Below are 26,766 nucleotides of genomic sequence, written 5' to 3'. Positions count from 1 at the left end.
ATAATATATAAAAATATTCCTTAAAAACCGGGTACCTTGATAACCCTTTATTTTATCTATCAAATTTATAGCGGAAATATACATTTTCAAAAATATCCAGAAATTTCCGTTACTTCCCATCGTCAACACTGCTTCTCCGTCACATAGTACCCATCTACTACTAACCGCCAATTCTACTGCGCTTTTTGGCTCTCCGCTCCCACGCGAAATTCGCTGCCTCAGCAAAAAGCATGCGCGCTCAGCAAAGAGCGCAGAACTAAAAACGTTTGCTCTCGTGCCCCAACTACTTGGCTCTTTCGCTCTCGCTCCCTAAGAAAAAGGGGAGCGCATGGCCTCGGACAACAACAAAAGCACACTTGTTGAAAACGAAAACGGCCACAAACAACAAAGAGCGAACTGGTTTTCAAGCGAGCGCGAAACTACTGAGAGAGCCGATTGGAGAGTGGGGGTGATACGAAAGAGCGAAAAGGAGCGTGCACGTCATGTTGTTTATAGATTTTTAGTCGAATTTCGTTATTTCACGTTTAAAGTTCGTACGTGCGCTGAACGGACGGACTGCTACGACCGGAGTGTTGTGTTGTGAGTGCGAAAGCGTAAAATCGGCCAGGCGGATACTTATGCACTTCCCCCAAACGCAAAAAAAAAATTTTGAAAAAAATATATATGAGAAAGTCAACACAATCGCCTATTTTTTAAGTCGTTTTCGAGTGATCTTTGTGCTTTATCAAAATTAGACTGAGTTCAAAACAAAGTATACATGTGAAACAAAATTAGCTCAGTAAATAGCAAACTTTTGGATATCCCCACGTTCCCGGAACCATCTAATAACGTACGTGCCTCATCATAAAACGCGCCCTCAACGAGGCATTCGAGCGAAACCACTAACCAAAAACGGCCAAGCCAAAGAAATAAATAAAGTACATACATATATCTAACAAAAGGGAAACCCATAAATGAATATATTGTAAAAGCACATGCGTGAATCAAACGTAAATAGATGCAAGCCAGCAAAGAAAGTAGTGTGTAAATTCTTTTTTACACACATCTGTATCGTGTACACATATAAATATTAAATACCGCTGAGGCAATTATAATACTTAATGAATTTATTGCACAATTAAAGCGAAGCCAGCATATCACAACAACAAATTAATATGCCGCTGGCGTGAAAGTCACAACTCGACGCATGAGAAATCCCCCCTGCGCCACAGCACTGAATTATTAATGAAATCGAATTACAAACAAAGCCCAGCAAGCATCAGCAATAACGATTGCGAATCGAAATCGGAATAAATAATAAAAAGAGGAAAAAAAATAAACACAATAATAAATTATCATAAATAAGTACTCACATCAACGAGAACCGCGAAACGTGGACGGCTTAATCAGCGAAAAGTCAGGCAGCTGGAAAATTTTTCAGGCAAGGCGCAGGCGCCGCTTTTCACACGAGTTGGCAGCACACGCCACATAAATTGGCATTTACCGTTAAGCGCGCTGCCGTACTTTGCGGTCGGGACAAAAGCAACAACAACCACTCAACACCTCCACCGAACCACCAAAGAAAAGCCGTCAAAGTGGATTTAACAAATTATAATAAAATGCTGCAATCCAGCAATCATCATTATTTAAGACCGGATTATATGACAGCTGCAGCTGCCCCAACAGCGGTAAGCCCATCTCTTTGTCTCATTTTTGGGATTTTGGGGATAATTCTCACAAGGTATTTTATTTGGCAATCAGAAATTTATTGCGTTTATATGGACTTAACGCTTATCGCCTAATACAGCTCATTGATTAATGCGATTTATTTTTCAGTGAGCTGGTTTAGCTGTCTAATATAAGATAAAATATTGGTTGAAAGGGATAGGTATCTGATGGATAGTTTCGGTTAAAAGCACTTAAAAATATTATTACAAATAAAATATTTTTTAAAATGTAATAATATTTTTAAATGTTGATAAGAAGGACGTAAATTGCATATTATTTGTTTTCGCATTCTTCACACTCTCTACAGAGATTATTAAATTACTTTGGTTTTTCGAACGTTAAGTAGAACAAATCTTGTTAAGGGTTACGTTCTGGATAAATCAAAATATGAATAAGAAAAATGCCAGAGTTGTCATGGTTTAATCAGATTAAGAAGACTAGTACCGATTCTTGCAATAACAGCCAATTCGCTACGTTCGATTATAAAACTTGCAGCTATGAATAACAAACTATCGACGTTTCAGACATCTGAAATAGATTGTCGAGCCATATTTCATAAATAATAAAAATGTCGACTGTAAGCACTCGCCACTGGCGAAATATGTATGAAACTACCGCACCAATCCGAAACGAACAACCTCCTCCAAACTTCCAGAAGACTTTGGACCATGTGCTAGCAAACGGAACTGTTTGGGGGTGGGCGGAGAAGAGGCAAATAGCGAATTCACAATCGTAAAACGATAAATTCTCCAATATCTGCACATAAAACTTATTTATGTTTGTTCATATTAAACTATGTAAATCTGCAGCCGAGTTGCCTCCGCCTGAAAGTGTTTAGAGAGTCGAGTGCACCTCTGGAAATTGTATCTAAATTTATGGCGCGCCAAATTTGAATTTATAATGACAGAAAACAAATGCAATTTCGCACACTTACACACACGACCGTAGTTCGAGGAACTATGGCAGTTAATCAGAGTCAAAGTTGTTGTGGTCCCCATTTCCCCCACTCACTTTATGCAAACTATCTCTCTTCGAACTGCCGTGAGACTCATAAATTTTCATTTTAATTTGTTGAGCGCATTTTGTTCGTAAAGAACGGAAGCAGTTTATGGCACCAGCACGATGAGTACATTCATTAACTGGGTAATTTGAAATAGCGTTTTCGGAGCTACGTGATTTACTGATTTCGGAGAGGAGAGCCCAGCCATCTCCATATTGGTCGTGTGAAAGCTTTTCAGTGGCGCAAATGAGGCAAAACCCATAAATCAACGGATCGTATCTGCATACGAGGCCCATGATAAACTGGTTCCGGTGCCAAGTGACTGACAGATTTTGTGAATCTGGGTTTCATTACAAATTTGAGTGTTGCGTCTTAAAGCAACGAGATGTAATCTCCATTTCTGTCGATCAGTAAATTATGACGTTATATATAAGTATAATCGCACTAATTATGACGTTCTATTAGTTAGTACTGTAATGGACAAATATACGCTTTTTCTTGCTAATACCTTTTCCTTTAGAGACTTAAGAGTTTACGTGCGGCACTTTGAGTTAATTTATGTGACTGACTAACCTTCTTCTTTTGTGCTTTATCTGCGATACTATCTGCGAACTTATAAATTATTCAATGATTAATGGCAGCTGCTTATAATTAATTATAATAAAATCAAATAAACTAAGCCTGACAGCTGTCAGTGTCATCATTTGTATATCTTTTATGTGGCGCCCCATAAAAGCAGCGACGCACACAGAAACCGAAAGAGAGATCTTCAAAGTGACTGTTGATAATTTGCTGTCACACGTTGAAAAATTACAAAACTTTTTGTCCGAAGAAGGCAGCGGCGTCGCAAAATGGAAATAAATGCGACCGTTGCTGAGCTATCTGTTGGGCAATAACTCAAAATCTGAAATCTGAAATGTGAACGTGAACGTGAAAGTCAGCTTCGGTTCCAGTTCGCGCGGGCTCATGTCAGAGCTTAACATGAGCTCAAGACCAGTCAGTCAGTCGGACAGTCGGACAGTCGGACAGTCGGACAGTTAAACTGACAGAGCAGCAGAAAAAGGTAAATAAAGTGCAAATGTCAGCTGACCGCAAACATCATTAATATAATTAAATGTGTCAGTCAAGCGGCCATTTATGCAGTCCGACGTTCATTTCAGTTAACCACAGGCTGCTTGGTTTGGTTTGGGCCACCAAATAAACCCAACACAACTGGTCGGATCTGGCAGTTAAAGTGTGCGCTTGACATAACGGCTCCGTCTCAGGCCTTTCCCCTGCGAATTTTCCCCCCAATGGGCCATTCTTTGGGCTTTGTGTGTTGCGTGTGGCTCTAATTAAAGTGTCATCAACAGCTGAAATGCCAGGCTACAGGCTACAACAAATGAGTCGAGCAGAGTTGCCCCAACGTGTTATGCCGGTGATAAATTGCCATGTCTAGAGCTGTCATGTTAATTTTTTGTACTCGCACACAAATAATAGTTTTTGTCCAAAGTGTTAATTAATTCTTGGAACATTTTAAATATGTGAAATGCGAGAAAGACAAGCGAGGTACAAGATATACAGCAAAATTGCTGTGGCACTCTAATTGGGGTTGGGCTGGGTTAAAAGTCAATTTACACGAGGTGTATACATTTTGCTAAGCCATTTGATAGTATGCTAAAAATACAGGAAGTCTATAAAATTCCGCCTGAATAAAGCGGATCATTTCATTTTTAGACTGCTTCTTATCAGCGTTTATAAATAACGCATTAGTCACTTTTATGCATCATGCGCTGTACTCTAATCAAATCAAAATGCACAATAAATTCAAACAAATCAATCAATCGATCTGTCAAACAATAGCTTCGCCTGTTGAAATTGCAATTGAACTGAATTTCATATAGATTATCTGGAAAACACTTGGGTTTGCGGAGAGATAAGAAACCGATTAGGAACAGACTTAAAAAAAATATACAGTCACTGGATCGATATCTGCGGCAGTTCATTAATAAATTTATGACATTTTATGGTGAGACCATAAATTTAACGATCCAATTTCGTTAATAAGCAACTATAAATATCGAGTAAGAAATAGAAAGAGCAATAAAACTCGAACAGCAGCGTCCAACACTGTGTTTCCGATTCGGACAAACAATATTATTGCCGTTTAGGGGTACAATCAAACGGCATTTATCAGTTAAAACTCGGCCCCAACCAATCGTGCTGGCAACACCTCCGAAAATCCCCCCTTCAATTCAAAACCATAGTCATAACCATTCATGGCAAATATCATTTTGAAAGCTAAATGCTTGCGTATGTACAAATTGAATGGGTGAAACTCAATGAATTCATTTAAATGCACGCGAGGCGGCAACTATGATAATGAATTGCAATCGCCGCTTAAACCGCAAAATAATAACCCGTTTTTTATGTATTTTTTTTTTCTCGATAGAGTTAAGTCGCGGCATTACAAATTATGGCCCGAGATAATCGATTTGGTGGAAGGGGCCAGCCAAAGGGGTGGGCGAATGTGGGTTATAAAACAGTCAAAGTCAATAATCGTAAAATGCTCCAACAAATTAACCAATAAATTCATATAGAAGTAATCAAATTAATGTGCCCGCTGATAACTGTCAATTGCATTATCATCATCGCCATTAACAGCATCATGAGATGTGTCACAAACTTAATTGAACGACTAAACGGGTTGCGCCAAGTATAAAGTATATGTTATGTGCAGTACTTTCGTGTTATTTTGAAATACAAAGGGAATGCACGCAATATACATATATCAATATTTAAAATGTATTTTTTTGCTACTTAAAAAAGATTCCGCTGAAAAGGTTTCGGTACTTGCATCCCCCCTAACGACCTTAATTATGTCCAAGCACTTGCTTATGGCGTCGCCATGTGACAACGGGGTTTACCTTACACATTCGCCCAAATTGGTTTTAAAGCCGGGGCACAGAGTGAAAAAAATCCCATAATTCCCAAATGTCCAGGGGAAACGCTTGACCGTTACGGCGGCATGCTTAATGCCCTGGTAATCTGGTGAAAATTAAATGGGTTTCAAATGGTATCAATCATTAAGTTGGTTACGGGGCGTATGAGTGATTGGCTTAAGATTGTGTATAAATATTAATCAGCTGGCCGCCAAAAATGCCCGTTGACAAAGACCCTCAAAACAGATCATTGGAAAAATGGGACTTTCCTAAGTGCACACAAATTGCTTTTGAAGCTCTGAAATTCTAAAGAAACCCAAAGCATTCAAGACTTCATATTTATAGGTTTCTTTGTAAAATGGAAACCAGACGGGACGCATAAAAAAGTGTATATAAAGAAGTAGGCTAAAATGTAATGCTGATAAGCTCACAAAGCGGTCAAACCGGCGCCTTTTTTTTGGGTTCCGTTTGGGGAGCGACAATTTCAATCAAATCAAACCACTGAATGGGCGGAAAACAAATAAACAATCAATCTCAATCACATCAATTATGCGCTGAAACAACTTGTGAGCTATCAAAGCCCTCTTATCATCGGGTATTCCGTTTATTTCCGTTGCCCGCTCGGTGGACACTTTTTTTCGGCTGTATATTTTTTATTTATTCTATCGCGATGTTAATCATTTTAATTGGCGCCACTTGAACGAGTCGCACTCTGTGTGAGTGTCTGATTGGTGTCCATTAATTTTGTGGCAGTCATTTGAAAGCGTTTCAAATTACTTTTCGTGTGGCAAGCTGGTCTCAATTTACGGCGAGCAACGAAAGTGAAAGTGACTTTCGACCGATTGCGATAAAGAAACTGTGGCCCGGTCGTCACACGAAGCAACAATAGACCAAAGGAAATTAAATGGAATATAAATTATCTTTCGATTTAAATATTTACAGCTTGCATTTAAAGCAGTGCAATTTTTTAGACTAAAATTTATATAAATTTTCTTATTGATAATCGAAATTAGATGTGACTATGATTGTTGTTATTTGTTTTTTTGCCCGAAAAAATTGAATTCAAGCCTTCAAAAGCGACTGACACTTGGCAGAAATGTTATCCCCACTTTGTTTAATTTTATTTCTGAGCTCAAAAAACAATGAAATATGCCCCATCAACAAAAGAGGCGGAAAAGTTCATTTAAATACAAACTGACATGTGTCAAAGTGACACTTTTTGATTGCTATTCGGTTACAAATTTCTAGCTCTTCTTGGCTTTCGTTTTTCTTTCGCTTTGTTGTCTTTCGACTGCCGTTGACACTTTCCCAACACACCACCCCCCGCCCCGCCCATATAGATAGACAGTACTTGTGACACTTCAAGGCAAAAATGGCAAGGTTGAAATATACAAAACGAAAATAAAAGAAAACGTATGGGGAAAATAAAACGAATTAAAGACACTGTCAGAGTTTTTACTTTCCAATGACTTGAATGTCATGTTAAATGTCAAGTTACAAAAACATTCGTTTGACTTACGCAGGGAAATGCTGCTGACAGGCCCCACGAACATTGACAATCGTTCAGTTGATACTGCAGTGTTTGATTATGATCGTGTGCCAAAAATGCTGAATAACATCAACATTTGAATAACAAATCAATCAGGAACGGTAATTATAAACATTGGTTGTTCGACTTGCATCTAAGCCATTTCCATGGACTTTGAAGAGGGGGAAAAACTGGAAAAAGGGTAGGAAGTGCATCGAGCTGTTACAGAACAATGCGATGCACATCTCACGCCTCTTGCAATTTTCCCAGGCTCGGCTTGTGCGTTATCACGTGTCAAATATCTTGCACCGAACAAAGGCTTTCCACACTTTTCGTGTGGGTAGCATCTTTATCGACGGAATCGAGGAAATCGCGGGGAACCTAAGGGGGCCTGCCTATTCAAATTAGCCGAGCGAGTGTTGCGCATAAAATTTACCTACTGCAATTCATTTATTCAGCTGTCTCCGCTGTCTTTTTGGCTTGTCGCGCTGTCATTTCGGCGTATATTTGCGAATAAAAAATACAACAAAATGTGCACCGTTTTTTTCTCATTTTTTTCTGTTTCTTCGGCTTATCGCAGCGAAAAAATCTAACGAAGGGGTAGATACCCAGCCCGCTTTTCCCGCTAAAACCCCTTTCCACTGCCGTATGTTGTTGGTTGCATTGCTCGCGTTATTTGGCTCTATTTGCATATTTTCGCATTTTATTATGCAGACAGGCAGAAGGCTTTGCAGGGGATTGGGGCAAGGGTTGGGACAGGGGGGGTGGAGCGAGTGAAGAGGCGTCAGCACGTCATTCAGTCGTACTCCCTGTCTCTGTTGCTCCCCTCGAAAATCCAGCTGCTTCAGTTTCGTTTTTTGGAATAGACAGGCCAAGTGCATTTTTTATTCGCGAATTGTATCTGCACTGAACCAAAATGCGTGCACAAATTTGAATTTTGAATTTAAACTGAACACTATATCTTAAATATTCTGTTTTAATTGCTAAACTAAACTTGAAAACCAACAGGCTCTTTGTAATAATATTTTACACCAAAGTCTTAACGATCTTATGATCTAGTTATGCAATTTACGTAAAAAAAACTTTTTCTGTAATGGTCAGGAGGTGGGGAGATGGGTTAACAGCTGTGCAACACAAAACTGTCAGTTTGGCAGAAACGGCGCGAAGTGCTAAAATAGTGGAAGATCCCACTCTCCATCTATCTCCCTCTGCCCCCTTATCGCCATCTCTTTCTTGCTGTCAGAGTTGACTGGCAACGGAAGTGCAACAACAATTTGTTTTCCTTTACCGAGCTTTCAGTTAGTCGTTTCTGTACCGCTATCTATTGCATATGTACAGTAAACCATGGCTAAGCTAAATTCATTGAAGTTTAATTTTATGTTTATTAAAACAAATGTTGCAGCCATTTGAAAAAAAAAACAAATAAATTGAAATACTAGATTATGCCAGAAACTTTAAAATAAACTACCCACCAAAAGTGCATATTAGAACGATAAAAACAAATCTACTTAATAATCTTGTTAAAAAATGCATATCAAAAACGGAAGGGAAGCCGGTAAAATGAATTATGCCAAAATCCCGGAGGCTGCGAGTGCAGGGAAAACATAATCATAGGAGGGCGGTGGCAGGGAGGGCGTGGCAGGAAGAAGGGAGGGATGCTGACAACACTTGTCAACGCAACTGTAGAGCGGCATAATTATAAATAACACGTAATTAACGCGATGCCAAATGCGAATGACACCTCCGAACGAACATTTTGTGGGTCTGGGCGGGTCTGATCTTCTGGCTCATCGTCAGCAACATACACTGAGAGAATATTTACTTTCCCGTGATTTTTACTATGTTTATTTAAGATTTTATCAAGGGATGTGTAAGAAAACTAAACAACCAAGAAAAACTTTAGTGACAGAATTTTTCGTATGGTAATAGATTTGCATTTCCTTTTAAGATGTTATTTAATTTACGCATATTTTACTAATTAATGGCTAATTGAAACTAGTTCTAGGACTTTTCGGAACGTGTAGCACCCCGAACCGCCCCAATGCTTGTCGGCCATTTGGCATTTTGACAGGCGAGCCAAGGCAACAGCCAGTTGACAGCCAACAATGCCAGTGAGACACCAATAATGCTGCAGTTGCAGTGGACTGAAATAATAAAGTGTCGTTGGGTTCATTATGCGATCGCGATGGTGGCGAACGCATCAGGTGGAGGGGTGGAAATTTCATTAACGCTGACAACTTGAAATGCTAATTATTGTCAAATTAATTTAGTCAGCTGTCAGCTTAAAGATTTTTCTTAATAAAAATAAAATCGAGAAAAAATGAGCGACAAACACGGCGCGGATCAGTCGGAAAGTAGGAATTAATGAATGCCGCATGTGGGCACAGGCATTCAATTCACTTGACAGCAATGACAGACACCTTTTGCTTGGTTTTATGCTAATTTGCCAGGCCAACAGCTGCCACACCGCACACAGGCGCAAATAAATGCGAATTCCTCTAAATGGGGGGAATAAAATATCGAAATTATTGTTCTTGATGAACAACAAAGATTTGTGGTGAAATAATCGCTGTTCGAGGGTACGAGAATGTTGCATTTAAATTCTGTGAACCCCTCTCATGATCCAGTTTGAGGTGCTAAACTGTTTGCATACACTTTACTCAACGATCTTGATGTATTAAAGAATCAGCTAATAAGATTGTCAGAAACAAAACAAGATTTGCTCTTAAGTATGTGTTTCAGCTGATCTACAGAAGAATATACTCTTTTAGATAGATTGATTGTCTTATAGGATATTTAAATAGTCAAGTCAGAAAAATACGTTCATATACTTGTAGATTTTATGATACTTTACTCACCCAGTTTCGAATAAATCTTAATAAAGTGCTGTTATTAATAGCACTACAAGTTCTAAGCAAACCTAATGCGAGACACATTGCCGAAAAGATAGATGAAGTATAAAAAAATAAGATAATTTAAGCAGAGTCATTGAAAAAGAATTCTCAAAGTAAATTATTGCGTTTGGTGATAATAGCAATGATACGCGTTTGCATAACCCTCACAGCTGTTAATTCCTTATTTATTTACGCATATGTATAAATTTTTTTTTCGAAAACCATATATAGCCAGCCAGTGTTTTTTTTTTTTATTGCGGGAGGAAGTACAGCCCGTCATAAAGTAACGCCCACGCTGACGCATTCCATCACAATGCTGGACAGAGGATGGCAGGTGACAGGCGCACGTTGCGTATGATTGATAAACACGTTGTCCAAATTATGGATACACAGCGGACATACACAGATAGAGATGGCGAGAATTGAAAAAATAAACACCATTAGGCTGAGACAGCTGCGCTAATCTAAGAGCAACCTTGAGAGGCCTCATTTTTGAGTCGTATTTCATTTGTATACGCTGTGTTTTGCTCTGCTGCCACATGAGTGATGAGCGGGATAATGGAATATGCCAATTGGCGTTGACATCAATGGCAAGAAAAAAATATAAATGTACATTGCCTTAGGGAAGTGGGATTAAGTGATAGATCTGCAAAAGAACATTGCCTTCTTAATGTTTTTCTCATTCTGTGGCAATTAATTTTGATAGAGGCTATGGGGTTAATTGCATTGCGTATACGCACTGTATCACCCACGACTTGATGTAGCACCTTAAAAAATGGGAAATCCATTTAAAAGCTATTGAACCTACCTTGCGATAGCTTCATTTGTTTGGGAAATTTCGCTTACGAACAACCCAAAGAATTGGAACTATTTTAAGCGCCTAAATATTTATTCTCATCCCCTAATTACCCTAATCGCTTTTGTTTCCTAATTTGAGTCACCCACCTGGGCAACCAAATAAGCCGCACCTGACAAAAGATAGACAAAATATTCGCCAGGCAAATAAAAAGGCCAAAAACAACAGAGTAATTTGCACAGCTACACCAAAAAAATAGACGACTAAGATAAGTATACAAAAAATACTGGTAGAGAAAAAAGTAGTGAGGAATGCGGCGACGAAAAACAAATGTTTGCATACACAGCTCTGGAAACCAAAACGAAAAAAAGGCCAACAACGGAAAATGCAGCAGCAGCGAAGCTATAACAACTGCCAACTGACAACTAAATAGACACGTAATGTTGACAAAAGTCTGACATGAAATCTAACAGAGAAACAAGACACGACCCCAGCCAAGTTTTCCAAGAGACCCCGCCGAGTGGGGCCACTGCAAATGAAAGAAAGAGTGACACATGAAAATGGCATTAATGTGTCACTCAAAGTGCACCCAGTGCAACAGCAATAGCAACAGCAACTGCAGCAGCAAGCCACTGTGACAATTGCAATGATATGGCTGACAGTTGGGGACTCATGCAACGTCTAAAATTGCAACATTGTCTAACGCCAAGTGCTCTTCACAGGCAGTGGCAACTCTATGCCATGCCAGGCATTGCCACATGCCACATGGATATAGTCGAATAGTCGTACAGGCGAACAGTCGGCTTTTTGAGTGCCAGGGATGGCCTCGTCGGATCTCGGCTTTATTTGCTATTTGTTCACTCTGTTGGCCCGCGTTTGACAGTCAAATGACGCTGTCGGTTGTCAATATGACAAGTGTCAGTTGTGCGGCAGTTGACAGTTAATGTGACAGGGTTTTGTGTTTCTCTCATTGTGCCATGCCGGCTGAAAATAAACCAACAGGCATATTGAATTGCAATTGTGGTCGGACTGGCCGGGCAGTCTACATGCATGTGGTAGGATCAACGAAGCACTAAGTAATGGGGTTACGGTTGGGCGGAGGGTCTAATCATTTGTGACCTTTTGGCATGTGCTTTGGTTTCCCAAGGGGTGAGGCCACCCTGAAAACTAAATATTTTTATCATTTAACATGTTTGACTTTTGACAAGCAATTAAATTTGGATATTAAATTCACTCATTAATAATTAAGTTAAAGAAAATATTAACAAATTAAAATTGAAATACCTAAAACAGAGCCAAAAAGGCGATACTAGCTTGCATAAATCAGGAGTGCGTTCATATATGGTAGGTTTGTCCTTAATAACTACTTAAAAAATAGTAACAAAGCGACAAGCTAGTTTTTTTTATATTTCTAGACTTTAACCGCCCAGCCCACAATATTAAAACTCTAGATGAATCATTTAATTCAACTTGGACCCAAGACTCTTAATATTTTTATAGCCATTTATGCAAATTTCTCATATACATTTATATTTGTTCCTCTTTCACCCCAACCAAGCCAAAATTTATTATCGCCCCAAAACGAAGAAAAAATTTTATATAAATAAGCGTACACAAAAAGGTGTTAACAGGCGGAATGATATAATATACATGCATAATATGTATAACGACAGAGTACCCACTCCCAGTGTCAGGGTCTTGAGCATACGCGATGTGGGGCAGAAAGAGAGGGAGTGCCCGCGTTGGAAAGAGAAGAAAATACAAAGTCTGCATAAAGTTATATACCGCTTTTATCGCTTATTTTATAATTCTCCAGCAAAACTGCAAGGGCGTCTTAAAAAAACTGAGTCAGGAGTTGGAATGGGTTGGGTTGGCTTGGATTGGGTTGGGCTTGGGTTTGGGTTGGGTGGGATTTGGGCTTCAGCTGGGAGGAAAGGTCTGCTAAAGACGTTGCCGTTGGCTTATGCAAAACGTTGTCGACGATGGCGGCGGCACACAATTTCCGCTTTTTATGCTTATCCTGTAATTCATATTTATAGCAGCTATTTCTGTATCGTAATGTGAGCGAGGGAAAGAAATTTCCTGAGCCGCTGAATCTTTGAAAATTGCATTTTACAAAATATGGCCAGCAAAAATGTGGAAGAAAGAGTCGGCCAGATAAATCTGGAAATCCATTATAGATAAGTTTTATTGCTGTTTACTAGCACATAATTCAGATATATGAAATTAAAGCTACTTTACTTTAATAACCTCGACGATAACCCTCATAAAAAAGCTATTTAAGTGCGCTAGAGTGTTGTTTCTTTTCAAAACCTAATACCTTTTGGCAGCGCTTTCAAAGTAAATCGATCAAAAGATTCAATTTGATAAGCTGTCAGACGAAGTCAACAATTCTACACCAACTTACGTTGTCTTCAGCATGACTCCCCTTACAACACTTCGAATTAAACTTGCCCCCTACTTGGCTGTCATGTCAGTGTTTTACCAAAAAACAAAAAAAAAAGTGAAACACACAAAGTTTCAACATTTTGTTTGTCATATTAACATAAAGTGTGCTTTTTCAAGGGCTCTTCGACTGCGTGAGCCATACACTTTGCCTTCGACCCCCGATCAATCCGAAAGCTTCGCGTGCCGCTTTTATTTGTTTATAATTTACTTTATTTTTATTTGCCAGAGACCCTTTTATTGTTCCAAGTCTACGTGCGATGATGACTTAAGTATGTCGATGTGTCATACTTCTCAAATGTTGAGTGTTTTCAATGGGCTGGCGGGGAAGTGGCTTGGGGCTCTATAAAATAGTTTGACACATTTAGCTTTTCTTGTTAATTTGTATAATACTTGAGGCATTTGTTAGTGACACTTGTGTGAAATGCTAAGCAAATAGCTTGTATGGCGTGATGATAAATGGTGTTTTTTTTGGCTAAGATCTTGAATCAATTGGATCAATTAGACAAGCTTGGTAATCGGTGGCTTTCGTTGCCAGTCTTTCATACAGGGAAGTGGTTTTTCCAGGTAAAATCCAAACAATTGAAGTCGAACAGATCAACTCCTCGCCCTGTGGCCAACTTAACACACCTTTAAAATAAAATTAGCATTTTAAAAATATGTACACACAGACGATAATAAATCAAATCAAATCATGACAGCTGAGTGTGTTTAGTTCAAAGTGTCTAATTAAATTATACGCATTTAACGAGCGGCTGTGACTTGATTGTGCAAAGGCATAACTAAATGCATTTCAGTTGAGGTTTCATTTCCAACTTGCTCAGCCATGACTACTGTTGTTGTCGTAGTCACTTGTTTTTTTATTGCCATACTCGGCATGTTGTTTGTTTACCTTGTTAGTGTCGATGTTTTGTATACACATTTTTCACAAGGTGTAACATTTTAATTATCACAATGCTCATAATTTATACGTATATATTACGTTTTTTTCGGTTTTCGGTTTCCATTGGCTTTTAAGAGCTAATTAAGTGTTAAAAACTAGTATTTTTCTTGGTCGGATATTCTCGAATTTTAGCATGTTCATAAAAAGCCATTCGAGACCGCTTAGTAAATAGTTTTGATAGGCCTAGTTACACTACAGCAGAAGTTGATTTGTTTAATTACCCCCACATGGCCTCAATTATTATATGAACAGGTCAGACACCGAGTAATAATACCATTTCGATTCGCACATATAAATAATGTATATCTACGTTTTATGAAGCCAATGTCCAATCATAAATTAAACAAGCCCCATATGGGCTGTTCAATCTGCCCACGTACGTACATACGTATACGTACGTAGTTTGGGATTAGGAAATATTTATAAACTAAATCACAAACGAAGCACAAAATGTGCGACACGAATATGCGTAATACCGAAAATCAATACGGAAACTTTATCAACATGATAATAAATTATGACTAATTGTGCTAAAAACGAGACGAAATAGACTCAGTTTCGCCCCACTGTTTGCGCCAATAATTAATAAAGTGTTGATGAGGAGGATTCGACTGTGGGGGTTCCTTGGCATGCCCACATGAAATTCAAATCGAATAAGCAGAAATGGTGCTGGCTATAGGTTGACTAAGAGTATACCCTGTAATACAGCTTAATACCAAAATCTTTGAATACCACTATTTAGCAATTTTCGAAAATTAAAGTATAGTAAAAGTTAAAACATGCTGCAATATTTTTTTCATTTATTAAACCATCTGCCTTGCTTTGTTAAATTAATACTATTAAGCATCAATGTCCTCTCCACTAAATTATACCCTTGCAAAAAAATGAAAATGTTACTCCTTTCATAAGCACACACAAGCACTCTGATTACAGGGCATCCAAAGTACCCTTAAGTACCGATAAGAAATTCTGCCATTTTTACAATAGTATCATAATAATTTATGGCGGCCCATTGAGTGTTATAAAAGCTTCAATATTTTGTAGTTTACGACTTGCGCCAGTTGGGCATAAGCGTAATTACGCTCTCGTACATACATATATACAGACATGCCACATACCCCGTACAAGCCGAGTGTACGTCATTATATTCAATGTGGCTGTGAGTGCGCTCGTTGTAGTTGGGCGATGAGTTATGAACGTTCAACTCTCGCCTCAGTTTTGGGTTTTCCCTTTCCGCTGCCACGGCGTCTGCTTCTTCTTCTTCTTTCTCTGTTGGCCATAATTTATGGCATGCGGCGAAATGGATTTTATTGCAAAAACCGTGTTTCGTGTTTATGGCACAAACTGTGAGTGGGCAATATTCATTTCATTTATGTACACTTATAACTACGATCGACTGTAATTTCAGCTTTTGTCGGCACTCGTTCGATAACCCTTTGTACTACTCAATCGGTAATTTTCACTCGTATAGCTCTAAATGCTGATATATACGATCGCCTTTATGGGCCAACTATATATAGTATGGCTAGAAGTGCACATACAGCCATAAAACGAAGACCTCGATTGATAAGCAATAAGCATAAAGTCATCTATAATTAGTTAAAGTCTAAGTGATATATCATATCATAGCGATTTGTTGACTACAATTTTTAAAACTATTTAGTTAATCAAAGCAGCTAAAGTGGAATACAAAAATTATTGTTTTTGGTTATATTGGACTATTAAATGAACATGTGGCTCATTTAATAATAGAACTTTCTTCACCCCCACTTAACTCCCCAAAACTTGACTTTACCCACATAACTCACATAACTTTGGCACTTGTTTATTGCACAATACATCGCGAATGGCTAATAATTTCATTAGCCTAATTGCTCACTTGGAACTGGTCATAAAACCTGATGAGCGCTGATTAAATGTTATTAACATTAGTTGTGCACATAACTGTAGAAATCGAGTAAGATGGATTGAGTTGGGCGACCATATATATACCAACATATTAAGTACTCTAATTTATGATAAGAGAAATTGGTTGATTTCGGATTGTTTTCATTTATACAGATAAAAAGTCAATCCAAAAAAAGTGATGTCAACGGCAGGAAACGCCCTTAGTTTTTTATTTGTACCCATGGGCCAAATAACAAACACTCCCAAGGGTGTAGTTAGATTTTTCCGACACCACATTGCAATATTTATGTATATCTATATCACTCCGTTCGACTTTTTTGGCAAACATTTTAATGGCCTCATAATTCCCTTTATTTTGCTGTGGGATTATAGATATTTACGACCATGGGCCTGTTATTTATGTCGCCCGAAAGGAGCATGAAGTCGAGTTGCACGAGCATTTCAAGATCGCACCAGTTTTGTGGCGAAAGATAAGGATCTGGGGCAGAGTCAGCAAAGAAGTGTTTGCCGAACAAAGTAGAGTGAAAGACAATGAGGACGCGATCTTATCGCTGGGGCACAAAACGCACGATATTGTACTCGTACACAAATTTTAACCAAGTTTTTGCGTTTCTTCTCTTCTTTCACCCAGCAGCTGGACAACAAAAGCAGTCCGTTGGCGCTATTGGCCCAAACATGCAGCGCCATTGGGGCGGATACCACAAACCCCAAGCTGCTGGCGGCGAACATCGAGAAGTCCACAAAGCAACTGCAGCACCAGCCGAAGGGCTCGAATGGATCGGGTGGATCCGGCTCCTTTGGCCTCAGCCAGCAGGCATCAATGGATGGCAGTGCACGCGATAAATCCTCGCCGGTTAGCAGTCATTCATCCAGCGTTAGCACCGGCTCCGTGGAGCAGCAGCAATTGCCCCCCGCCCATGGCAGCAGCAGCAGCAAACCGACACCGACCACATTTAAGCCCTACGAGCCGAACAACAACATCAGCAATATAACCACAGCCGCCGATTGCGGCGCCACAAATCTCAGTAGCAACAACACCAGTGCCCAGCAGCGGGTTAAGACCCCCAAATCGACGGCGAACGGTGGTGGCCAGCGCTGCGACTCGAACCAAAGTGCCAGCTCGCAGCACCGGGAATCGCCGACAGCAGCCGGCTCACTGAGAAGGACCCCCACCTCGGGACTGGCCGGTGGTGTGATGCAGCATAATGGCAGTCCCGGCCTGCCGCCAACCGCCTCCACCACGCCCGGCCGCAGCAACTCCAAAGAGTCGGCCGCCATGCACAGTCCCAGTGCAGCGGCAGCGGCGGCGGCGGCTGCCCAAATCGCCAGCTCGAATCGCCTGCAGGAAGCCGCCCTCGCCGCCGCCAAGGAGGCCAACTATGTGAAGGCCCTGCACGCGGCCAGCCAGCAAGGATCCGCCTCAGCCGCAGCAGCTGCTGCATCCTATTATCCACCCGGTAAGTGCCATCTGGAGTTGTGGGTGGGATTAGGTGGGCCCAGGCAAGGGAGTTTCTTTGTTAGAAGCTTATAAATGTTACGGATTCTTAAATTTTCTGATAAATATATTCAAAAATATTCTTTGGATATATATATAAAAGATTGCAAGGAGTTCAGGTTGCAGATTGAAAATATTGCTAAGAAAATCGATTCCGAACCTAGATGTTTTGTTTAGTATGATTTTTGAGCTATATTTTTTATCAGTTGTGTTAAATCTTATTGCAGCAGAGTCTAAAACGAATTTCCCTACACTTCCGTTGCAGGTTACGGCAGTCCCTATTCCATGGACTTGATGACCGCCAGCTCGTTGATGTCGCCCCACCACGCCATGTTCAAGGCGTCGGCGATGAATCCGTATCTGAACTACGCCCGAATGAAGGGGCTGACGGAGCAGTCGATGATGGCGGCCACGCCGAATGTGTGCCGCGATCCCTACTGCACCGGATGCCCGGCCAGTCCGCACTACATCAACAAGGCGGCGGGTCAGCCGTGTCCGGCGGGATGTCCGCAGTGCGAGGGAGGTGGCGGCGGTGGAGGTGGTTCATCGAAATCCAGCGGAAGCCAAGGCGGATCGGGTGGATCCTCGAGTGCGGCAGCAGCGGCGGCGGCGGCAGCTGCCTCCTCGTACCACGCCCAGTTGGCCGCCCTGGCCGCCGCCTCCCAGATGCCGTACGTCTGCTCGTGGATCGGCAGCGATGCCGCGTACTGTGGCAAGCGATTCGGCACCTCCGACGATCTGTTCCAGCATCTGCGCACCCACACGGCCTCCGTGCCGGACGCGGTACTGAGTGCAGCGGCCGCCGGCGGTATACCGCCCAATCATCCGCTTTTCCAGCGCACCTATCCCACCCCGCCGCTGAGTCCGCTGTCGGCGGCCCGTTATCATCCGTACGGAAAGCCATCGATGCTGCCGCCCTCGTTGGCGCCGCCCGGAATGCCCGGACTGCCGCCACATCCGGCGCTGGCCCAATACTTTGCGCCGTACTCGTTATACGGTCCCAGGATGGGATCTTCGCATCCGTAGTAGGCCGCTGATTGAATCGCAGCACCGTGCGGAAGTTCGGCCTTCAGCCCATCATTTCTCTTGAGTCGTCGTCGTATCTCTATGTGTTTTTGGTGTATATGTATGACTCACTCGTGAAACGAAAAGCTAGTGATCTAATGTACTGTAGTTACATACAAATGTGTTTACAATTTAGCTTAAGGAGTCTAGCGTCTAGATATACATACATATATGTATCTAATATCGATGATATATATAACATAGTGCAGCACATCAAATATCGCTCGTCCTTGTGTGTCTGTGTGTTTTGTGGTTGCTACTAAACGCAAACGGTAATTTTAATTTAATTTATTCTATTCAAGCGAAACGATTACGGAATTAACGAAATGAAAAGATTGTCCAAAAACTAAAAGTTGTAAAATTCTTGTAAAATATATGAGTAACTGCTTATAATTAATTCTATACATATGCCTAAACATAAATGTGTAATTATGAACAATATTTTAATGTTCAATTAAGTCACTACAAAGAAATCAATAAATCAAAGAAAATTAAATACCAAATCAGTTTTCTTTTCTATAATTGGGCAGGGCAACTTTGATAGGGATAAATCGGGATTACGGACACACAAAAGGGTGTGTTCCAAGGAACAAGCACTTGCTGGAACTCAAAATCCTACAATTATATTTCATTTCCCTGGCTTCCTGTTCATTTTTCAGGGAAAAGTGACACAAACAGTTGGCTTCAGACCAAAACCAGATGCCCAAAATCGTATCGGAAAGCCTTTAAGTCATGGCCAAAGGCAAACAAGACCAACCGGAAAAAAGTCTATATATATATCTGTGTGTAACATAGCTAGTACGTATCCATTGGCTCACAAATCATAACATTTCGGTTACGTTTGCCGCTAAATTATACCAGTCGAGCTACTGGAACAGCTACCACACACACACACGGAATGGCAGTAAATCAAGTTTTATATTTCCCCAAAAAGAAGTTGAGAAATGGTAGGTGGAACTTAAGGGGCAGGCAGGCACACACAGTTGACTGGCAATAGTTCCTCTGCTCACTGCCCACATATGGCGTCGATAAATTAAAATTTTCGTTTTTGCCATAGATGGTGGGGTTGGGTGGTAAGGTGGGTATGGTGGGGATGGTGGAGAAGGCCGAGAGAGAGAGTTATGCCCCTGCATTTTGACAGCTAGCCGCCCCACCTGACAATTTATTGTATTATACGACGGAGGAGCGGGCCTGGGAGAAGGGAACACCCTATGACCTGGCCAGGCCAGGCCACGGTTCAGGCTCCGACTCTGGTCACCATCTCTGTCCCTTGGCGGGAGTCATAAAAAATATGCCACAAACCTTCCAACCACCCGCACACTCACACACACACTCGCACACATATTGGCGCTGGCATCAATAATTCTTTCATAAATGTCCATTTCGCCACATATAGCCGAGAATCGTTCTGGACAAAAAAGGTTGTGGAGTGGGCACCTGGAAATGGGTTTTGGTAGGGGCTTTGGGGCATGCAGCTCATATATAAGTGATGTTCACGTTCAGTGCTTTTGACAAGCCGAGGATGAAGATCTCGCCGGCCCTCGCCCTCCGCAATACGCTTTTCCGATTCTTGTTTTATTTTGCTCATACCACATCGCAGGTGAAAGCCACCGCCATCGCGCTGGCCATTATAGTTCCCTCTAGCCGCGACCATTTATCATTGGAGGCACTATCCCATTCCAAGCCATCCCAAACCCACTCCACCCACCAAAACCCATTCGACCAGGCTGGACTTGTCACCCAACCGCGCGCAGAAAGAAAGGAAAATGGCAAACGGGCATGGGGAGTGGGGAATGGGAAACGGGTGGGTGGCTGAAATTTATTGGTTGGGGATTTTGTGAAAATATTTCTCCTACCGTTTGCAAATTTATTTTTCCTGCAAAATAATGGAGATGAAAAATCGCCAAAAGATACAAAAATATTACATCGCGAAGCAGAAATAAAACCATGGAAAACGAAAGCGAAACGACAAGCTCGAATAAAATATGACTGTCCTTTTTGGCCAGCATGTAAATTGTTAAGGTAGCCACCAATTGGAAAAGAAAGCTCCTCCGGCGATATATGAAGTATATTACATCGCGATCCGACTGTCTACCGCACTGGGTGTTGTGTTTGATCCAACTTAGTCCGTCCTGGCGGCCATTAACTTTGCTGGTGATAAGTGCTGACTGCATATTTAAAATGCAGACATGCTGGCTGTGTGCGAAAGCAGGTAAAATCGTAATTCACTGAAATTTACGATTGCAGCAGCAGCTTGGCAGCCGGGCAAATGAAAGAAAAACAACTGAATGCTAAACACTTGGGCGGTAGAAGATGTAAGCGAATATGGGATACTGTTCCTCGAGAAAATCACATTAATAATAATAACACTGACCAGCAAACAAACGAGAAATCTTGAGCCTCTTTTATAAAGTAACCATCATTGAACGACGAATGAATGAATAAGTCTTTAGTTTCTAGCCAAACAAACAACTATGATGCAGTAGTGCAGTGGCTCTTGCCCAGAGTCAGTGAAGAGTATAAACAAAAGACACCCAAACCCCAAGTGCAGGCCACAACAATAATTTTCAAAACCAAATGACAGCCGACAAAACCATATATCATTGTGCATGGAGGCAACGCCACCGTCTTGTCTGACTTTGCCACCCACGATCTGAACTTTTGTCACTTCAGAGAGGCGTCGCTGGCTGTCTTAACCAGTGTCTGTCGTCACCTCCACCCGACTCCTTGAGTCCCCAATCCCCCAATTCCCCACTGCCGCCGAATCGAGCTCGAAAATTTTAATTTCTTCCACAAAACAAGAATGAAAGCAACGAAGGAGTGAGTCGCACGAGTTTAATAAATTGCCGTGCAAGTGCTGCTTAAAAATTGTCGCATGTGTTGAGGCATTGCAGGCAAATTGCGCGCACTAAATGTGTGCATTTTTCCATTTTGGCCAGTTAGACCAGAGACCAGACCTCACAGGGGGGAACTATCAACGTCTGATGACATTTCCATAATTAGTCGAGCGTGTCTCTGTTGGTCTGGTGTTGGTCGGGGTTGCTGCTCATGTTGCATGTTTGAACGCTTGTCTTGATTTGATTTGATGGCCAGAGTGAGCTGCACTTTGGAATCGACTCTCGATCTGGTTTGGGTGTGTGGGGCTAGGAGTTTCATGATGATGAAGGCCTTTCATATTTATTTATTATGCACACAATTTTGCAGACATCGTTGTGCATGTTGTCCCTGTCACGTCGTCTCCTTCAGTTCCATGCCCCATCTCCACATGTGCGAATTGACGCCGCATTTGTGGTGTTGAAATATTAATGCCGAGAGTTGGTCATGTCACTTTGATTTATGAGCACCGGGAACACTTTCCTATACACTACTCGTATTCGGTGGATAAGGGATGCGGGCGTTTAACTCCTGAGCATTAAGACATTCGAAGTAAAAGTCACATTGGAAAAGAAGGCAACAACAGAAAACAGGCTTTGGAAGTGGAGAATGCATAATGCAAATTATATATAAATCATAAGTAAGATACATATCTAAAGGCACAAGTAGGACTTGGTAGCACAAGGCTTTCCTATAAATTTACCCATTCATATAGATGATGGTGATATCTTCCTAGTTTTTAGTATCCTTTTATTTACGCTATAATCCACACTAACAATCCCATTAGCCATGCCTAAGCACCAAAGCTCCGCCGAAGTAACACCAAATCTGAATCAGAAGTCGATGTTGGCCAGTTTGATGGCTGACAACCGCTACACGAGAGGAACAAGGCGAAAACAGCTAACCGTTCTGGCCAGCAAACCAGAAGCCCAAATGCAGATACCAGAGGAGCAGAGAGAACAGCAGCTACTTGTCTGCCAAGCTGGTTGGGATGGAGTTGGAGGAGCTCCCTGGTTTGAGGTCGCCAAAGTCAATGGCAACTGCATTTTATCTTTTGGTCTTCGGGTTCTTTTACGCCGCGGAAGAACAGGGAAAAATGCGTGAACATTAAATATGCATGACCGAGAACATTACATATAAATAAATTTAGCAAACAGTTTGTATGCAATGCGCTTGCAAATGCATTTTATCGATGATGATGGTAATGATGATGCCCCTTTTCGAAGGTGTTGAAGTTGCAGCCATGGTGCTCACGCAACGTCTGCAACCGGGACTTCGACTGGTACCTGGGGACCGCCATGAAACCGATGCATTTGACAGGCCTTCTGGGAGCCACTGCACTGAAAAAAAACACTAGCCAATAGAAGAAACCATAAGCTAAGAAGCTCATTCAAGGAGCTGCTTAAGTACTTCCTATAGTATCCTATTACAACTAAGAATATTTCCGGATAAACACAGAACCAAAGAATAAAGAGTTCATATCAATTATTATCTTATTCGATTCTTGGAAGCTTTTTGATCAGTGTAGAATCTGTGGAGAGCCACAAAGCACGAAATACTTTATATCTGGCGGTCTGACGTCGATGGCCAATTGCCATCCCATGCCAACCGGGCCGAGTCCATTGTGGCGTTGGTCAACATCGTTGGCCATTTTAAATATGAGCACAATGCTGCTGTTGTGCAATCTTGTCGGGAATTTTCGCTGGCAGCTTGACACTTCACGTACTCTGTCGCAGATCCCTACTCCGGCCATCTTCCTGCCCCATCCTTGCCACACCATCGCGACTGCTGTCAGCGGCTGCTGTCGTGTTGCATGTTAATTTCTGTTCGCGTTCACCGCGAATATATGCCACGATTTTATAGCCACCACTTAGCACGCGCGATTGTCGAAAGAAATTCGAATAATATTTCTCGATCGTGCTGTATTTTAATATTCTAACTGTCAGTCAATCAAATCAAATTGTTCACTAATTAGTTTTGTATTGTATTTTGAAGGCGTTGATTGACGGCAAGTCATTCCTTGGCATTCAAATGCAAATGCTTTCTCTGAAATGATTCTGAATGCAAATCGGATACTTTTAATGTACATATTGTACATTTAGCTTACTTAAATAAGTCCATAAGTCCCATCGCTTTTTGCAAACTATTACAAACTACTAAAAATGCCCATTGCAACACAAATTTTGAACATGCCACAAATATCACCTTAAGTAATTGACAACGTGTTATGAGATAATAATTTACATATGTAAATGAGCTTTGTATATCTACCTATAGTGAATAAATCAAGCCAAGCCCACTTATTAACGGTTAAAGACTAGGCCAAATCAAGCACAAGGCCAGAATCGAATCGATCGGCAAATGCAGCGTTGCTATTTAACTAAGTTTTATTTTAGCACGACTATCATTGTTGATAGATAGTTACAAAGTTGATCGCACTTGTTAACGATCGTATGTCATCCGGCCAGATCACTGGCGGATATACGGGCACATAAACGTGCATATATGAGACATGTTATACGACAGACTCTCAACCTTTTAATAATGTGTCGCCACATATTCATATGTAGATAATTTCCCTACTGCCCCGATACTCGACCGCTTGGTGGCCATAAATTATGGGCTATGGCAGCTTGACTGCTGTTGATTTTTATCAACGTCATCAGCTTAATTGCCTCACTGTGCGAAGTGGCCTGTTACGAGGCGAGTTCACTTGACTTGCCTTTGCGAATTTATCTTTGAAATACCCAACACTGCAAGTTAGTGATTCGCGATGGAGAGAGAGAGTGCGAGCGCCGTGTGCAGTGCCTGCAATTACTAATGAAATATGGCTGTCAGTAATTATTTGTTATAAATTTGCATAGAAATTGCAATTTGTGCACCGCACTTCTCCTCCTACTCCAGCGGCGAATCACAATTCTCTCGCCCAAGTTGGCGGCATTATTAATGACAATGTAAGCCCATGATAAATATCGTTGACACAGTCATTTAAAGCCATATAGTTGTGCACTTGTTTATACGACCCGACATCGCATCTAACTAAGTACTAGTTGATTTTAATTCCCATATTCTGCCCTGTGTGCCGGCCATAAACGTCATGGCAATGACTTAGGATTGTCAGGTTAATAAATTGCACACGGTTGCACTGGATATTGGCCACTGTTGTTGCCAGTTAAAAAGTATAACAATGTTTCCGCAGGTCAACTAGTGTTGTTCAACCTTAGAGTATTTAAATGTATCTCCTAACAAAGAGAAACAAAAGCCAAACAGCAATATAATTATACTTTTAAATAAACAATAATTGTATATTCGCTAGAATAAAAATTTCAATAATTAAACAGCATTTCCAGCTACTGCACAACTTTAACGCAAAAGTTTTTAAGCTAAACGCAAACATTTATTACCAAACTTATGGTGCCAAAGCAATAAATGTACATATATTTGCACATATACGGGAAAAAGAGCAGATGCGGTGGAAAATTACGCTTTTAATTAGGATAATCATGAGCGAAAATCTGTGGCAGCTAATGTGAGCAACAATTTACATTAAACGTGGGCCATTTGTAAACAATTTGTTGTGGTTGCGCTTGGGGATAGAATCGCTTACTAAATTATACATTTAATTATATTCCATGATTTTTGCAGCTACCGAACGTTATCGCAACAAATGTGCCAAGGATTCCCGAAGGGATAATACAATAAATGTCTTGTTTGGTCAGTTTTCATAATTGAAATTTTGTTTAGTCGAGCCCAAGTTATAATATATTCGATTTGCATTATCGCATACGAACATGGGCATTAATTTGAATGCACTTGGCAATGTGGAATGGGCGCAAAACTTGTAATTTTGCGAGCTGACATCAACAGCCATCCCAGTGAACATTTAGCCTTGGGTCGGCTAATCGTCTGGAGTAATTCCACAACAAAACCTGCAACTCAACATGCATAATTTAGGTAACAAATGATAACTCGAAGAAATGTGAAGCCATGCATAAATTTTCCCAGCTCGCAAGTGCCACAGACTGCAACTGCAAATGCAACTGCAACTGCAACTGCACAGCACATCATCAGACAGGTAGACATCAAGCAGACAGACTCCAGGCCAAGACAGAGGATTTGCTGGCGAAACTCCTTTTGATTTATTACAGAAAACTGACCGAGCAGCCGAGGAGTGAGCAGCGTGTCAGCCTTTCCTGTTGCCTTTCCAGCCAACTCAACTCTACTCATCAGCAGCTGCAGTCAGCTCTGCCCCTGCCTCATAATTTATAAACAAATGCGAATCGTCCAAGTTGGCAGAGTGGTCCTTGTTTGCCACAAGGGAATAACAGTCGTCCATCCATCCAGTGGACTGGGGCAGATATACATAAGGCGAAACTGGGTGGTTATGAATGCTCGTAGTTATGCCCTCGATGGCAGGCAGCCTGAATTGATGAGATCATAACGTGTGTTATGACGCCAAATATAATTGCCAGTCAACTGGCACAAGTGGAATTGAAAAAGTCAAAGCATTATGCAAATTATTAATTATGATAGCTGCAATCGAAAAATCTGGGAATAAATGAAACGCTTTGATGCTATTGTAAAAGAATTAAAATCTGTTAGTACTGATCATTTAGCATTAATTAATATATTGCCAATAAAGACTAACTTTTGGTTGATAATGCTTAAAAAACTAATATACGCCACTTTCCAATAGTGAAAAATAGATTAAAAAAAAACAGTAACAAATGAATTTTTATTGCTAAACCTCGATAGAAAATTCCAGCGCTTTGTGTGCAATATTTAATCTATTTCCACTTCTTACTTTTTCATTTTGATGACCACTGTAAATGTTTAATGAATATCTCTGCTGGCAAAAAAAAAAGTAGTTGACCAATGTACAGCTCTTCAACAGCTTCGAATTGGACCTTCAAAGGGTAATTCCGACAATTTTTCGCCCACCCACAGGAAAAGCATGAATTATTCAAATAGAATTGCTAAAATATGTAAACTGTCGTGACGTTTCGAAGCACTCGCCAATTTAATTACAGTTCCATCAAATGCACACACTCAAGGCAAAAGCAAAAAATATTTAAAAATGCAGACAGACCATTGAATTTTTGTGCCATTTCAAAGACCATCTGTACATTAATATTTTGTGAGTGTTGCCTTTATGTATGAACACATTAAAATATGAATTATTTACGCCGA

The 26,766-nt window shown here is 40.9% G+C and overlaps 2 protein-coding genes across 3 annotated transcripts in view; one reads left to right on the top strand and one right to left on the bottom strand.

The window, feature by feature from the left end:
- LOC6732323 (DNA mismatch repair protein spellchecker 1) overlaps positions 1 to 26,766 on the bottom strand; it is a 66,803-nt gene that overhangs the window by 19,008 nt on the left and 21,029 nt on the right. The gene's annotated exons all lie outside the window — the stretch shown is intronic.
- LOC6739238 (zinc finger protein Elbow) lies at positions 474 to 19,205 on the top strand. 2 transcript variants are annotated; one of them, XM_016168990.2, is made up of 3 exons: positions 474 to 1,667; positions 16,777 to 17,599; positions 17,903 to 19,205. In XM_016168990.2, exons 1-3 carry the CDS (start codon positions 1,599 to 1,601, stop codon positions 18,661 to 18,663), a joined length of 1,653 nt encoding a protein of 550 aa, XP_016024989.1. In that variant the 5' UTR covers positions 474 to 1,598; the 3' UTR covers positions 18,664 to 19,205. The 2 variants fall into 2 exon arrangements, with proteins under 2 accessions (XP_016024989.1, XP_016024988.1); XM_016168989.2 differs by having other exon boundaries at positions 16,774 to 17,599.

This window comes from Drosophila simulans, chromosome 2L (assembly GCF_016746395.2).
Source record: "Drosophila simulans strain w501 chromosome 2L, Prin_Dsim_3.1, whole genome shotgun sequence".
Classification (NCBI taxonomy): Eukaryota; Metazoa; Arthropoda; class Insecta; order Diptera; family Drosophilidae; genus Drosophila; species Drosophila simulans.
Note: the sequence above shows the minus strand (reverse complement) of the source record. Positions and strands in the feature narration are given on the sequence as shown.

Excerpts from the sequence above, each read along its gene's own strand:
- LOC6739238 (XM_016168989.2), top strand. The coding sequence starts at position 1,599 with ATGCTGCAATCCAGCAATCATCATTATTTAAGACCGGATTATATGACA. Across the intron at positions 1,668-16,773 it reads CTGCAGCTGCCCCAACAGCG|CAGCTGGACAACAAAAGCAG; the intron begins GTAAGCCCATCT and ends TCTTTCACCCAG. Across the intron at positions 17,600-17,902 it reads TGCATCCTATTATCCACCCG|GTTACGGCAGTCCCTATTCC; the intron begins GTAAGTGCCATC and ends CTTCCGTTGCAG.